This window comes from Prorops nasuta, unplaced genomic scaffold (genome assembly GCF_024137725.1).
Source record: "Prorops nasuta isolate Cenicafe-Biocafe unplaced genomic scaffold, Cenicafe_Pnas_1.2 PNAS00025, whole genome shotgun sequence".
Classification (NCBI taxonomy): domain Eukaryota; kingdom Metazoa; phylum Arthropoda; class Insecta; order Hymenoptera; family Bethylidae; genus Prorops; species Prorops nasuta.
In genome coordinates this window covers 1,200,632-1,217,704 of record NW_027116822.1, presented here as the reverse complement: position 1 = coordinate 1,217,704, position 17,073 = coordinate 1,200,632, and the positions used below count along the sequence as shown (strand labels likewise).

The 17,073-nt window shown below is 38.0% G+C and overlaps 1 protein-coding gene across 1 annotated transcript in view; it reads left to right on the top strand.

Annotated features, from left to right (window-relative positions):
* The window catches only part of LOC136782299 (monocarboxylate transporter 4-like), a 58,889-nt gene that overhangs the window by 39,251 nt on the left and 2,565 nt on the right, over positions 1 to 17,073 (top strand). The window contains exons 6-9 of the mRNA XM_066741635.1: positions 12,165 to 12,333; positions 13,032 to 13,196; positions 13,923 to 14,220; positions 15,768 to 15,942. Of these exons, the coding sequence (XP_066597732.1) occupies positions 12,165 to 12,333; positions 13,032 to 13,196; positions 13,923 to 14,220; positions 15,768 to 15,942 (807 nt within the window). The remainder of the gene's footprint in view (positions 1 to 12,164; positions 12,334 to 13,031; positions 13,197 to 13,922; positions 14,221 to 15,767; positions 15,943 to 17,073) is intronic.

The window sequence follows — 17,073 nt, the reverse complement described above, 5'->3', positions numbered from 1 at the left end:
TAATATTATTATAAAATTATCGTATAATATTTCTATATACCAAAGCAGTGGTATATAACAGATCAAAACTGATCGATAAAGCACAGGGTAAAGTAGAGGGGGTAAATGGAAAATAGAAGTGAAATTTGCAAAATCGTCGAGGGAGAGTCCGATCACAGAAAGCTTTTATCACTGCAGAGAAGGAGAGTGAAGATGTTGATGAATGAAAGCAAGTCAACAGGACGTTAAAAATTTCAAGCGGATGGCCAATCCATAGTTAAAGGGCTCTTCGATTCAAGAGTGAGAGCTCCACCATAGTCTCCTTACTTTCTCGCGATCGAACAGCTGAAAAATAGATTTTCCATCGACTTTCATTTAACGATAAAAGTTCAAGCACACAATCCCCCCTCTTGTCCTCACATAGTAACTCACTGCTATACTATGACGATTATTGTTTTTCAACCCTTTTATCATAAACTTTTTTACCGGTGGATCACTGATAACAAAATTGTATCCCCTCTTTCTTTTACCGTTTATTAATTATTTTCCAAATGTTTATTCGTCTCTTTCCGTACTTCATTTTATCGTTTCATTTTTTTTCTTTTTTTTTCATACAGCACAACTCGATTCTAAACTGATTTATTTCTCGACTTTATCAAACAGATTCGAATTCACCTAAAACGATTGCGATAACTGATCAACGAACTTTACAATGTAAACAATTTCGAGATTCATATCGAAGGTTCATTAATTTGCCTTAAATAATCTGTCAATAAAGAATGTGAATTGTGCAAAATACGTTCGGAAGCACCAGAATGAACAGTGACTCATCCGTTTAACGGATTTAATCGCACAATTCGATTAATCACAAAGATTGATGATAATTTATGTTAAGCACGTTGATCAGTTCGGGATGTTTGCGATGAAAAATTTGCTAATTTAGAATTGAGAGATGAAATGTAGATTAATATATGTGGAGGAAAAGAGAGAGAAAGGAATAGAGAACTAAATAAGAGTTTAAATAAAATTATTTACTTAACAAGAAAGTAAATTTGACACCAAAATATTTCCTATTTGCATTAAAATTATAATACATTGTACTAAATTTACAAAACTGATCAGTATAATTTCTTTCGTATGCAATACACGAATTTTAAAAAAATAATATAGTTTATGAGAGACGTGCAAGACTTAATTTTTATCCAGCTGCTCAATCGTTTAATATTGAAGCATTATTTACACTTGATAGAAAAAGGTGGGATTTGTAAAAAAACAACTGCAGGACAGATTTTTTTCTACTGCAATGTGACGTAATATTCCTTAATCTCAGAAAGAAAATGAAAGAAACCTGAGTGTTGACATAGTTCTCTCCCTTAGCAATAAACTTACACGAAGTAATAACCTATTTGTACAATAAGCAGATATAAAATTTCCCGCAGAACACTCCACTGCAGCTCGGAAAGTACTACGAACGATAAACAATGAAACAATTGAATCTACAAAAAACTTGGAGGTAAAGTCTTGAGAATTACGTTGCTAACAAGTTAAGAACGAGTTCTGAGAGACAACTGTTGTACATACAACCCTAAAACATCTCAACTTTCGTTCAAATTTGAAAGTTAAACTGCGACTAACTTGTAATTAGCATAGAGGAAGAGAAAGTAGGGGGGGAGAGGGGTGAAATAAGATACAAATATTATTGTAAGAAGAACTCTCTATAAAGTGTTACGAGAGAAATCAATAAATTCATCAGAATTGCATAATCACTGAATCGTCAAATTAACTTGTTTTAACCCGGCAATGGGCGCGCGGGGTGTTCAGAACACCCCAAGAATAGAAATCTATTGGTAACGTAGCGAAAAATTTGTGCAGTCACTTAAAAATATTAGCGTTTAATTAATACAAATAATGTAAAGAAATGCAATTGTTATTGTATACCAAAGGGAACTTCGCATAGATGATATTTATTGAAAAATAAATCTGTATTTGTAAATATTTTACGTCTAATAACGAAAAACAAATGGGGTGTCCGTGGCACCCCACGCGCCTATCTACGTAAAAAAAAAGCACGCGCCTATTGGCGGGTTAATTAATAAAATAAAAATTTGATAAAACAATTCAGTGAAATCATCGGAGATGCGTAATTACTAGATTAACAAATTATATATTTCTAAAAAATGAGTGGACAAAGGGGGGGGGGGGAGGTACAGAAGGAAAAACATGTGACAGACACTGGTTTGTGAAAAAAGGTAATTTACAAGCACGAGGTCTGCGTGCAATGCGTGCTATCTTGCTAGAAGAAGATAGGGTAAAAAAAAAGGAGAAATGTGAAAGGGGGCACATAGGGAGAGTTTTATGCCGGCGGCACACTTTCTTGACGGGCTTTCAAACTTTAACAAGCGCATTAAAGTTGCACTCCTTGCGACACGTTACGCTCCTTTGTGGCGGGGCTCGAACTTGCAACTCTTGTCAATATCCAATTTCCACCCCTCCTCCCCCCACCCACACCCCACTCTTATCATCCGAACATCTCCTTCATCCCTACCAAGTAGTAGCACACGAAACAAATTCTCAATCTCGCACGGTAGAATTTCCATTTCGAATGATGTGGCAATTCCTCGCCTCGTCCTTAAGGACTCTGCATGATAACAAATATAAGGAATGGTGTATTAAAAATGAACAAAATATCGTAGGAAATAATTATTATTACGAATTATATTGTTATATTTATTGCTCCTTTCCTTATATTTTTTATTGTACAGAGCAGTTTAAATTCTACATATATTTCATTCGTATTGTTTAACATGGGGAAAGGAGGAGTGGGGATATTGAATAGTTATAATAAGAATAGCTTTAAAATAAATGTAGAATTTACACTCTGGGAAGTACAGCAGTCAATATTTTCAAATATATATATATACTAGCGTAGGTGTAAAGTAAAAAAGGAATGGAGGGTAAAAACAGGGATAGAGGGGGGAGGGGGGGGGGGGTTAAGTGGATTCTTCTTTTTATTCATGGACCTAATTTTAATTTGGGTTAATGCTGGGTGTCATTAATAAATATTAAGAGGGGAGTTAAAAAGTAGTAAAGCGGCTTTTGGGTCGGACATTAAATATCAGGTAGGCATTAGCGCTTCTTTTGTAAAGAGAGAGAATGGGGGAGGGGAATACTATCACAAGACACTCGAATAATCTGTTTTCGATCGAAAATTCCATCCACGAGTTAACGCTTATTTAGTCGAGGGCAAAAATGAACTAGTTTGCCGCAGCTTAATAAAATTTGTTCTACTTAAAAGCAGAGAAAACAGAAGAGAAAATAGAGTGAAAAATTGTCACATGCATCGCGCGAATTGATTGAAACTTTTTTATTTTCTCCACACGCGTGTCTTGGTCGCGCCTTATACGTGCCATTTGACCTTCTATTTATGCACAGCTTCACGGCTCAGCCGGTAAAGAAACTCAGTCGACAAGGTTAAAGACGTTTCATGACGAACCTCGGTCGACTCGGTCTCGTAAAAGGTTACGTGAAACAAAGCGCTGCCCGGTCGCGGTTGATAATAAAAAAATCGCTTGGTACCCAAAATAGATGTTTTCCATACAGATCTCTCGTGGAAGAAACATTATTTTTACCCTCTTTTTATTATGGTGAATGGAAAGAAAAAAATTCTTACGTGATAGAAACCGAAAATCTGTCGAGCCAATTGTAAATAATGGAGTGGGGTTGATCAATGGGGCTTGAAATTAGTGATTTTTAGAAATAAGGGCTCAGCATTGCAAGAGCAAACATTTTTTACGCTCTTTTTACCATGACGAGGGACATAAAAAATTCGTACGTGATAAAGACAGAAAATAGAAAAGTGTTGAATGGGGAATGGGGGTTGAAACTAGTGATTTTTAGGAACCAAGGGTTGAATGTTTTAGAAATGAAGGGAGGAAAATTTTTTTACAACCTTCTTGTGCGTTGCATTGATAAAAGAAAAATAGCAAGAACGAGAATAAACTGTATAATCAAGGATGGAAATCAAAATGGGTAATTTTGATACGAGAATACGAATGATCGGTTGAAAAATAAGCTCCGCTTTGCACAAAAATGACACGCCGAGACATTGCGAAAGCTGTGAAAAATTTTCCCCGACGTTCGTCAATCGAGCCGATGTTCGCGCAGACACTCGTGGGGAATCCAGTGCGAGAAGGAGGCAACGTAAGAAAATTTCGCGACTTCCCGACGTACCCTGGCTGGATAGCTCGAACGCAGCAGCGCACCGGTGTTTCCCGTGGAGAAAACTTTATAAACGTCCTGAAAACTTGTCCACCCCCACAGCTATGAATACCGAATTCATTTTTCCAAGAGCAAATAACTTAAGGGCGTCGATTTGGCTGATTTTGCATCGAGAGGGAACTCGAGGGTGTACGTGCATGTGTGTTTGAAAAGGGTGACAAAAATTCACTGACCCTGAAATGGGAAAAGTTGAGGGTAGGGTGCAGTGGCGAGGCAGACTTGCAACTTTATTCCGAGGAAATAGCAAGGTTGTCTCATTTTCTGATATAACTACTAGTTTCTTTCTCTTTCCCCTTGCTGCACTCGAGGAGAGAAAGAGACTTGTTCCAAAGGTGGATTTTTCGCGACTGCATCGAGATTTCAACTGTCAGGAAGGTCTGCTTATTTTGCAATTTTAAGCAAAGCTATTTTTCCCGAAGAAATTGCCTGTTCCAAGAGTGCACAGGAGAAAGGGAACATTTGCCATTTCTATTTGCAGTTTAACAAAGAGAGCTCGAAATACCAATGGTGCAGTGCGTGTGACTGGCAGAGGAAGTATTGTCATACATTTATTTTCAAAGTGGATTAAATCGTTTTCGTTGCGAGGTATAGCCATATAGCAGTGGAAAGAGTTTGGTCTGACTATAATGGAAGTTTCTACTGCGAGCAAGGTAACGAAATTTGCTACGGAGAATCATCGTTATCACAGGGTGAAAGGACAAAGGGAGATATATCCTGGATGAAAGAGAATCGTTAGCGGATAGTGGTCAAGCACAAGCTGGTCTTAATCCCACCTAGGCCAAGTCACTCGTGTGCAGCCTCTTTTCCTGCTCTTCCTATACGTATACCATTCCTCCTCTCATTCGTCCTTCTTAACGAGGAGTCCAATTCTATCCACACTGCTACTCGTATCGTATACAATAACTCTAAAGCTTTCCCAACAAACACTCGAGCTCTCTTGCGAAACACGCCTCTTCGACTATCGCGTATAAATAGTGACGAAACTTGACTGAAACGGTGTGGAGTGATCGGTGAAATTCGGTCGGTAAAGCAGATCGGACTGAACGTTGTAGATCGTAAAACGGGGTAGAATTAATTATGAATCGCATATTGTATATTCCACGAGTATGCTTAAAATATTCTGGGAACCTTTGAGTTATCTGTGTAAAAAATATTTGCCGATAAGGTTTTGGATAGCACTGGTACTTGATTGTTCCAGTGTGCTTCTTAACAGCTTTAATGGGAGGTAATAGAATCGTTGTTTCGCGGGTGCGTCGGTGACCGATTCATTTCTCAGTTGCGGCACAGTGGTTCGATGGGTCCGTGACAAGAGATAACACCGTTGTGAACCGAGTCCTGTTGTCCCATTAACCGCAAATTTACTCTTTCGTGTTTGGCAGCTCTCTGATTCTTAAGTCGATCACTTTCCAACGAACTCTTCGCTCTGTACCTATATATATATATATATGTGTGTATCTTCGTTGAGAAAACTGTGAATCGTTGTCGAATGCATCGAGAAACAGGCTCGAAACGACCCGTTTGTTGAAATCGTACGAGAATTATATATTCCATCCGCGTCTCTGTTTTACCGGCCGAGCACGCCGATGCGATTTTACCGACCGATCTATCGAGATCAAAATCATTCTCTCGCGAAAATTCTCTCCTCTGCGCGCGTGCATGGTGCACCAGAGGGACTCTCTATGAAAAAATATCTCATCGCACGATATTTCCGAGGAATTCTGAGATAAGTATTTATCGTAGCAAAAGTTTTCGCTATAAATTTCTATATACAAAGAATTGTAAATCAATCGGGCGTTATCTGGTGAGTCCTGGGCGCATTCTAGCTTTTTTCCATTACACAGGCCAACAGCCCTATATATTCCCTTGCCAGCGTATATAAAATTCGACCGTGCTTGTTGTTGCTCGATATACAGGGTGTTCTCGAGATACCAAAACACGACAGCTGATATTCGCTGGCACACCACCGCTGAGGATCAAAGAGCCACGATAAGGGGGAAGAGGGAGAAGAAGCTTCACTGGCTTTCAGGGATTTCTCTGACCTGATATACAGGCTAACGTCTGCTCGCACATTCCAGCCGTCGAGTTTAGTGAATTCAACCAAAAAACTCACACATCGGCTTAAGGTTTAAAGCCCATCTAACTTGACATGTAGCTCGGGAGGAAATCCTGTATTCTCATCGATCCACTTTGATATATTTTTCTGGTTAAAGAAGATCACTCGTTTGTGCTTGCACCAGCAAAAACGTTCGCGTGTAAATTCCCACCTCGAGCTTGTACGTTTCTTATATGCGCGAAAGCCCCGTTTAATAATCGTGTTCGGGTGAGAAAAAAATGAAATTCCTCAGACACTTTCGACTAACTTCCATTACGTTTTTATTACCTTTTACTCTATTTTTGCCACAACTTTTCCCAAAAGATTACTACTACAGAAAGATTTCCCAGGTGCCTGGGACACGTTTTCCTTTTTTCAACTTCCCAGGAATGTCGTGTACAATTTTATTACTCGAGACTGGAATACGTGTGCCCGGTAAATTGCTCGATAATTCGCTTATTGTCATAGAGGGATAGTCAAGATTTTTTTTTCTATGCAATGATTTATTGGACAAGCTCGCATGTTATGTAAATTAGGAGTTGGGGCCGGGTTTGATGTTCTAAAAAATTAAATATTGCAAATCAGGCGTTAATATGTGGTTTTAATGAAAAATTCCTGAAATTATACAACAATTATCAATGTGGAATTATTTAACGAAAGATTTTTCGGTAAAATAAATGTGCAAGAGTTTTCATATACACGGTGTATTGATTCGTGCGAGGAGGGTCAATCTGTACAATTTTATTACTCGAAACTGGAATACGTGTACTCAGCAAATTGCTCGATAATTCTCTTATTATTATAGATAATCAGGAGTTTTTTATTTTTACGTTCGCGAAGGTTTATTAGATATAAGCTCGCGTGTCGTGCAAATTATGAGGATAGAGTCGTTTGATATTTTTAACAAATTAAATATTGTCGATGAAGCATTGATGTATGGTTTTTATTGAAAACTCTTTAAAATGATAAAAAGTGTAGAATTATTTGATCAAAGATTTCTCGAATAAAATAAATGTGGAAGAGTTTCAATGCAATATTAGTTAATTGATTTCTGAGAGGAGGATTAATTAAAGCCAGGATGATATTAATGACAGGCTTGTGTATAGGAAAAGAGAGAGAGAGGTGTGTATATTATACTTTAATGACTGCCAGCTTCCCACGTTGACACGTGACCCATTGCACTTTCACGATGCTTCGAGATGAGAAAAACAGCTGTCCTTGACATTCGAAGGTCAAAGTTTCCACCATGTCCTTTTTTCAAGCCCTGAACACCCCTTTTCTTCCCTCTTACCTTCTCACAACTTGCAAAGCTGCAAAAGTACAGCATTCATTCTCGTTTTATTCTTTAAACAAAGCTTTGAAGATAAATTAGAAGATTTGACAATGCATCTTGGGACGCCGGAAAGCTGGTTTTAATCCAAGAGATATTTGACGAATTATCTGGCAGATATCACGACACTTTTCGTTCGGACTGGAATTTCAGGAACGTCAAAGTGAAAATGTCAGAAAGTAACATATAGATATCAAAGCCCAGAGGGAGGGGGAGGGGGTTGTTTTACCGTAGACTCTCACAAAGGAAAATGGCGAAACGTCGAAGCAACGACAGCTGAGAGATGCACAAACGAATACTCCAAGTTTATTCTTTTTTATTTGAACATTTTTCCTCTACGAGAATAAAGATTACATCATGCTAAAACTTGCCCTATTCGTGTAAATCAGTTCTTTCCCTTCTAATTTTATTCCCCGTCACATTTCTTTGACCTTTTTTTATTAATCTCCTTTTTTTTTTTTATCTATCAAATTGATCCAATAATACCCTTGGAATAATTTTATTTTACATTATTCATCGATCGACTTCATAAAAACGTGTGAAAATTTGTAATATAAGAATGAATATTCCACGTCTATTCTTTTTTATTTGAAAATGTTCCTGCATAGGAATAAAAATTACATCGTGCTAAAAACTTTCCCTCCTCGTGTAAATCATTTCTTTCGATTTTAATTTTATTCTTCAATATTTCTTGGACGTTCGATCGCCTTTTATTTTGCACTCTTCTTATCAAAGTCTTCTTGATCTATCGAATTAATTCAACAATATCTTCGAATACTGTTATTTTGTATATTATCAGCCGCACGACTTTACAAAAACGTGCAAATATTTGTAATAAAGAGGTATTCGATAGTGGCATAGTAATGGCTGACGAAGAATCTTGATCAGTCACGGATCGTGGAACGTTAAAAATTGTTAGAGTACATTCGAGCCTCTGTATTGATCATTGGTGTCAACGGTGCTTGCTTTGGTAGCAAAAAAGTATACATTAATGTCAAATTTTTTAATTAATATGTCTATATATATTGTATACGGGGTGTCCCACGAAAGACGGTCATGCCAGTACCATCGGATAGGGGAGAAAAATCTAAGTAAAAAAGTTGTAAAAACTTTTTTGCTATAGCACCCTTGGTTAAAAAGTTATTTGCAATTAAAGATTATCGATTATAGTAGTCCTTCTTTAAGAGGAAGATTGTTTTGGTCGCGCATTATACAATAATAACCAACCATAAAAATGATAATTCTGTTCTTTGCACTTTTTCAGTAAAGTCCATCACCTCTGGTACATTTACCTTTATATTCTTTTATGAAGCAAGTTGAAAATTGAATTGATGAACAATCAGGAATGAGAAAATGATTAATTTATCAAGAAGATTATTTTATTAAACATTATGAAAACTTTAATATAATTACACTTTTTTATAGTCGTCTGCTTAATTGCAATCAGCAATGAAAATTATAATTGACAAAAAATGTTCATACTCGAAACTTGGTAAATTGGATACTGGGCATAACGAAGATAGCTGCAGGATTAGGAAGCTAGTAGTAGTAATTAGGTGCAAGGTTTTCCTCGCTTTACAGGAAATACCTTGAAAATCCATTTTGTCTTACGTATTTTGGGTCTCGCTGCATAGTTAAAACGTCCTTAAGACCAACGTCACTCTTCAAACTTGTTAGTGAATACGAAATTCATTAATGCATAAAGGAAACATCTCGAAAATTTGAAGGGTGCGGTATACTTATTCATTAAGCTCATGTTATATTCAAATCTTTATAAAGATAGAGTTACAGTTTTGTTCCTTCGAACGAAAGGAGACTGTATAATCGGTATAATATCATAGAAATATTATGTTTTCATAATTATAGATCCATATAAGTGGCAGCCCCTACTTTAAATCGATGTACAGGGTGCAACTACACAATCCTACTTTTTCATAGCAAAGAGCTAATACAAAAATAACTTGTCTACAAATTTTTTTTTCTTTCCAAGCAATTCTTTTTTCATAAAAGCTACCATATGTGCAAGCCCCTAGTCCTTCGGTGCAAATTTCTATCTCACCATCGAATTCTCCAGCAACGCCTCACACGTGCGTTTGAAATTAGGAGAATTCTTGGAATTTCGTCACTATATACGTTGGTATTTTTAATCGGTAACAAATCTAAACGAGAGCCACGCATCGATCTAAAAATCTACGGAAAATGTTGAATATATATATATATATATACATATAAAAAATGTAGAATTATGTTGGTAATTTATCAAGTGCCTCTCGTGACAATTGTTTTGCGGTGTATATATCGCTCTGTAAGTTGGCAAAATTATTAATGGTAACTGAACGAGGTGGGGAAGGCAGGAAGGCGGAAAGATTTTTGAGAGCCGCTTGGGAAGTTTCTGCGTTGAATATGCAATATTGCTTTGTCACAACAGAGTAACGTTCGGATGGAAACTCGTGTGATGCAATATACAAAGTATCGGAGAGCGGAACAGAAGCGGAAGTACAAGTAGCAACAGTATAGCAAACATCCGCCAATATTCATTTCCAACTTTGAATCCAGCCTTGCTACCTCTGTACGTACGAGAGAGTATATATATATATATATAGTGCACTCTATTCTTCCCTCACTCCTAACCCACGAGATCAACATTTCTCCCAGAAGCTTCGCTGCAAATGGTTACATGCTCGATTCACTTAACGGACAATCGTATACGTAATGACGAGCGAGCCCCTAAAGTCGCTCTCCTATTCGTCATTTGCTCCTTCGACAAGAGTCAAATAATAATAATGACAATTGTTGGAATCGTGTTAATTTTTTTATTCAAGAAAATAATGTTAGTCGTTGAATGAAACTGTTTAAACGTGAATCAGCCTCTCGGACTTGGTATCGAGATAAAAATAATAAATTATCCGAGGAATTAGTTTCATAAAATTAGAGATTATTTTAATTTTTGTGAAAAGAGAATACAGTGGTTATATATTTTAATCTTGTTATAAAGTGAATGTGGCTAAATCGATATTATTGGTAAGACCGATATGGTTGTATCATGAAATATGCCCGAGGCTTGGCCATTGATAAGCCTCGAAATGGCTGGACTACAATGTTGGTAAGGCAGGCAACTTGTACATTTAAGATCGCTTCGATGAATTTGCATTGCAAATTCGTCGATGTCCAGGTAGTTTGGCTGGCAACTTACAATTTCTATGCGCACACTTGTTGCTACACTATGGAGATATCTCTCTCCCTAAAAGAAGCAACTATTTGTACCAGTGAACGCGCGAGACCGAAGAAAACTTTGCGATTCAACTACGAAACTGCGTACAATTGCATGGCGATATTTAAAACGATTGATGCATGAACATTTTATATATTCGTTGTAATAATATTGATACAAGTTTCTCAAATAAGACAAATATTTTCTACCATTTCGATTTGGTAAATGTGGCAAAAGGAGAAGTAGCGAAAAATAGCAACATTGCTCTGAGAAAATATGAAAATTTAGCAATGAGGAGAAACTGTATATTCGTCACGCAACATTAATTTGTTTAATTATCAATTTTACCTTTGCTATTATATGGAGCGATGAAAATTTTATATCATAATCAATAAAGTTTTTATTTTGCTTGTGGAATATTAATAAAAGTTTAGTCACAAATGATCGAGGTGTAGGAGAGAAATGGGACTGGAGGGGGGGGGGGGGGGGAGTAGGCAAAAAAGAGACACACACGCTGTGTTTAACGGCGCGTCCTAATGGGAGTTCGATAAGCAGTTTCCAATGCACGATGTGCTCTTTTTATTATACGAATACCTGCGGAATCCCGGATTGCACTTTCAGCCTCGCATCGGCTCACTGATAATCAGATGCATCCGACTGGTTACGCCTCGAATGTATCGTAAAAGTGAGTTCTTTGGTTCGTTTCTCGCAAAACTCCATGGAGCAAAAAGCAAAGAGAACTGAGTCGACCAAGTGAAATAAAAAAATCCACCAAATGGATGAATTATGCTTGGAGCAATGAATTCTAGCGATGAAAAACTATAGAAAAAATTTATATAAAAAACAGAGCAAATTTATCCGTACCTTTGTAAAAATAAGAATGATTCTGTAGATCGGATCGAGTGTCATTCTTATCATGGATAATATATAGGATTTATCCTGGGAGAGATGAATCGATTCTTGTATGAATCGAGTAGGGAGGGGGGGGGGGGGGGGGACTGTTTACCCTTAACGAGCAATAAAAAGGAATTACTGGCGTTGAGACTCGCGCGTTATACGACAATGTCACGGATGTAACAGTCGCGATTAGCTGTGCGTGGGTGTTTTAATTAAAGAAAAATGATGACAAACAGTCTCACTGTGTTATATCAAGCAAGCCAGGAATTTTCCAGCGGGAAGAATACATGCACGATTGTTTTATCACTATGTAATTGCAAATCGCCATTATAATTTATAGCGTAATTTTAATTTTAATGTGCATCGTAATGTTGCAGCGTGGGCTGGTGCACTGAGTGCTGCAGTCTCACGTGGATCTGCCCCACTGGTCGTTGGAGCTTGTCGAAGGGGCAGCACAAGGCTCACAGCTGTTATCGGTGGACTCGTTCTCGCATTAGCATCTCTCTTCACCTCCTTCGCCCTTCAGATGCACCAAGTCCTCCTCAGGTATAGTTATACGAATCCTCTTTCCCAAGCTTTTTATTAATAATTCGACATTATGGCTGAAAAAGAAAATTTCTAAGAGAATTTATTTATGTCGATTAAACATTTGTATATAGATAAAGAATAGAATTTTTAACGAAGAATCTTAGGAAACGATTAGAAATTATATTATTCGAAGCTTCCTATTGGTAGAAAATTTATACAGATCGATCTCGATGCTTTGAAGCAAAGTGCTTAAAAGTTTGATTAGCTTTTTACCATAAACTAAACATTTACAATTGTTCCAAAGAAAATTTTCCTCTTCGGAATCCCCCTGCCCATCAGGATTTTCTTTCCGGCACGAATCGAACTCGGACCCTGTATATATACAGGGTGCAACTAAATTTCCCGCAACTTTCAGTGAGTACGTTCTCCAGGGCTCCCTGATAATAGCCTTGAAAGTCCTACTGAAAAAAGTGGTGTATTTATCAAGTTATCGAAGTTTGAACATTTGCGTTTTTGATATCTCGAGCCACTGTACCGAGTCGGCGCCTTATGACCGTGACGTGAAACACAAACGCCATAGCGACTTGGCGAGATTCAAAGGCTTTAATCAGAGTCCCCGGGAAGCACTTGGCTGAAATTGGTAGAGTAATTTTGTTACACCCTGTATAATTTAGTCAAGTGGTAGGTGTCGATGAAGGTTCTTACGTGACTTTCAGTTACGGACTGGTGCTGGGTGCAGGAGCGGGATTAGTGCGAGAGACAGCAGGATTAATGCTAGGCCACTACTTCCGGAAACGACGGGAATTCGTGGAGATGGTCGTGCAGGCCGGTGCGGGAGTCGGAGTGGCACTCTTCAGCGTATTCTACAAGGAGGCCGTCGGGTGAGTTCTGATCCGACACGCGATCCCGAGGAATCCCAAATTAACCCTTTCCCCTTGGACCCCTCCGCTTCGAGCACCTGCCATGCCCATCCGGAAATCTTATTAAGTCGTCCCAGAAACTTCATGAAAAGCTGTCAACGGAGAAAATTGATTTTTTCTTCTTTTTCATTTAGGAATCATAAAAGTGGCTTATGCTAGACATTTCGTATTATATACATTTAGACACGCTCTAAATTGGAATTTTAAAACGTTCCATTAACGCGAATGAACTAATGGCGTAAATATTCAAAACCACCGAACAACATTTAATACCATACCAACAACTCGACGCTAATTAAACTTTCCGAATATAAAGAAAAAAATTGTTCGGCAAAGATTGATCTCACGTACCGCACGTGGATCAACGTTCCTATATACATTCTCACTGCTGGACCCTGTATATACAGGGTGTTTCGTTTAATTCGCCCCAGAGCGTGTTTGAGCGATTGATTTACCTCCGTAACACTACCAGAGACAATAACTTTTTACAAAAGGCCATTTCGAAAGGTTTTTCTACACTCGGATTCAAAGAGATACCATGCCGAAATTTGTTGTTTCCCGCGGCGTAATTACGAAGGTATAGGGTGAATTTGCGTGTTCCGGGTGAAATTGCAGCAGTGCACCTTGCGCACTGCGTCCGGCAGCTTATGCTGGTTTTTTTAACGAACGATTTGAAATGAATTTCAGGAAGCTCGGTTGGCGACTGGGATTGCAATCTGTTACAGGGATTCTGTCGCTGTCCGTGTTTCTGGGTTTGGTTTACAAGAGCGCATCGCTGTACCACCCGCAACGCCGAGCAATTCTGCATCTGAAGAACCAGCGGAGCAAACTGAAGGAGAACAAAAGCGGAAGTGGCGGTGGTGGTACGCAGTTGCCGCGACAGCCGCTTGTTGATCTCAGCCCTCTGGGATCCAGACCAGTCAGAATGCTCATGCTGGCTGCCGGTGCTTCTGGCTTTGGCTTGTACACTCCTGCGTTTTATATCGTGAGTCATATTGCTCGTGCAACATTTTCCGAACAAACAAACACACTCGTTACAGCTTCGATCCTGTCACTCGTCAAATCATTATTTTATTTCTCTCTCTCTCTCTCTCTCTCTCTCTCGTGTCTTAATTGTCTCGAAGACCGAAGTAACAGCTCTGCATTTTATAATCCATGTGGTGTCCGGAACGTTCCTGACACCATGTATCCGCGCGTATGCTATATGTATACGAATGCTCCGACTTGCACGCTCTTGCCTTTTATATGGTATAGGTCATCGATCATAATATGTAGGAAGCAAAGACGTATTTTATCTTGCGTATCGTTAAACACTAAATCATATTTTCCTCTTTTTACGTCTCGCTCTTCCTACCGGCAATCCAAATAGTACCTGCGTTATTATTCTCGTACCATAACCAAATGTGCTTATTTATTTCGGTACGTCAGTATTTATTCCTTTCGAATACTATATTCTACAGGAAATTCTACAAGATTCATATGTTGGTACAAAATGAACTTTTTTCTTTTGTTAAGAAATAAGAAATTTAACATATATTAATTTGTTTCTACTTCTGATAATAAATATTTAAGATTTACATGTAAACTCTGTAATCGCAATATTTATACAAATCATTGTTATAAGAAAATTCATATTACACGTTTTACGAGATAAAAATTATTATGAATTTACGATAGAAAATTCATTTTAAATATTTGTCGAATATCAAAGTCTTGTTGGTCATAATTAATCGCGTACCACGTCCCACGATGGCTTGAATAATACTGCAAGAGACATTTGGCGACACAAGTGTGGGTCCCCTGGAAGCTGGCAGGTGTTGAATCTCAGATGGAATGATCGAGCAAGTGAAAAACTGTGCCAAGCATTGAAATCAAAGTGAAATCGAGGCGAAGCGATATATTTCCAGCAATTGTGTAAGTGTCAGTGATGGAGAAACGAGGGAAAAACAATTCGTCGTCGACTGCAAGCATGCGAGAAAACTATGAAATTGATTATAAAGAATTCTCAACGTTTCCTATATATATATATATATATATATAGTAAAGTTATCCAAGTGGAATGCGAGAAGAAGTGACAAGCGTGAACGATAAAATCGTTGTAACGACCATTCGCGAGAAAATATAATAGTACCTTGGATGGATTAAATACACGCGTATAGGTTTGAGTGTACGAAAGATCCGTTTGTTAATAATTGAGTCGAGTCGACGTGAAAAATGAAGAAAATATCCACAGTCGACTAATTAAGGAGAGATTTTCAACGAAAATGATTTTTCGATAAAACTGCGCGGGTGAAAGTAAATGAAGAAAATAAAATAAAAACAAATGTTTCGCTCTTTTGAAATGTACGATAAATGCAAATTTTTCATGATTCGTTGAAAAAGAAAAAATTACATTTTAATAGTTGATTTTGATTGGAGGGCAGGAAGAGGCTGAGATAAAATGAGAGTGTAATTTTTCGATGGAGGCGTTTGCGTGGGAATGTTGAATAAGGAAGAAGTGAAGCGAGAAGGGGTTGAAAACATATGTTTCAGGCGTCGCAGGGCTCGCAGGCGGGGCTGGAGGCATCGGCGCTGGTGCTGCTGCAGACTTGCCTGGGGCTGGCGGCGGCGCTGGGCTGCGCAGCCTGGGGGGTGGTCACCGCCAGACCTTCCGCACAGTGCCTCGTCTCCAGGCAATATTTATGCCAGGCTGCCCTCATCGGAGTCGGTCAGTTTTCAAACAAACACATTTCCTCTTTTCGCAATTATTATACTTTTCTCCATTGAACGTATACACGGTGACTCGTTTCTTCGAACAGTATATACATTTGCTTAAATATTTCCAACTTTTCATATTATTTTCATAAAATTCCTCATCTTTTTGTGCTTTTGCGATAGTTTTTTTTTATCAAACACGTGGAGTGTCTTATTGTTTTCGAGCAATATAGCTACTTAAATGTTTCTAATTTCGAGCTACCCTTATCGGAGCTGGTCAGTTTTCAAACGACTAGTCAACAACCACGTGACACCAGCCCACCTGTTATTTCCAGAGAGTTTTATTTTCCTTTTACCCTTTGAACCCTCTCCCGCAGCTATAAAAATATCTGTAAAAGGAGCTGCCCTTTTCTAATTAATAAAAAAATCTACTTATACCAAGCTGGCTTCGTCGAGAGGGAGGATTTCCTCGAAAGTGAAAACCCGCTTAAATGTATAGATTTTTAGCTTTCCTTTTAGACTTGCAAAAAAATTATAAAGACACGATGCGTTTGGTAGAGAAGAAACAATCGTTAAGTAGAAAATGCATCGGTCGTTTTGTTTTTTTTTTTTTTTTGTTTTTTTTTTTAACGCTTTTTCGCTCAAGGCACTTGAGTAACGAGAGCGGAGCCACAGCGATATTCTCATGTGTGGGAAGAAAAAAAAAGTGTGAAATGGAAAATACTATTCCTGGGGATAAAAGCAAAATGTACGAAGGTGCGAAAGAATGCACTTGCTGCGAGCTAAAAAGCCCAGCTTTCGAGTATCGTTTAAAGACTAAGAAACCTGTGATCTTATATTCTGTGTTTACCATATTGCAACCGAGCATCAAACATTGATCAAAGTGCTGTATTGCCCTCGAAAACAGTCGGTACGATCATCGTTAACAGCAATAATCACCATTTACCAAATTTCAATGAACAGAATACACGAGATAAATTTTAATTACAATCGTTAAAAGTTGTAAGGATAAAAAAACACCCTATATTAATAAACAAAACAATTTTTTATTCATTTCAATTGATCGATGCTTGTAAATTAGTGTAAAATTATTATTTAACTAAAATGATAGAATCGCTGATGTAAAACTGTGTAAGTGATAAAA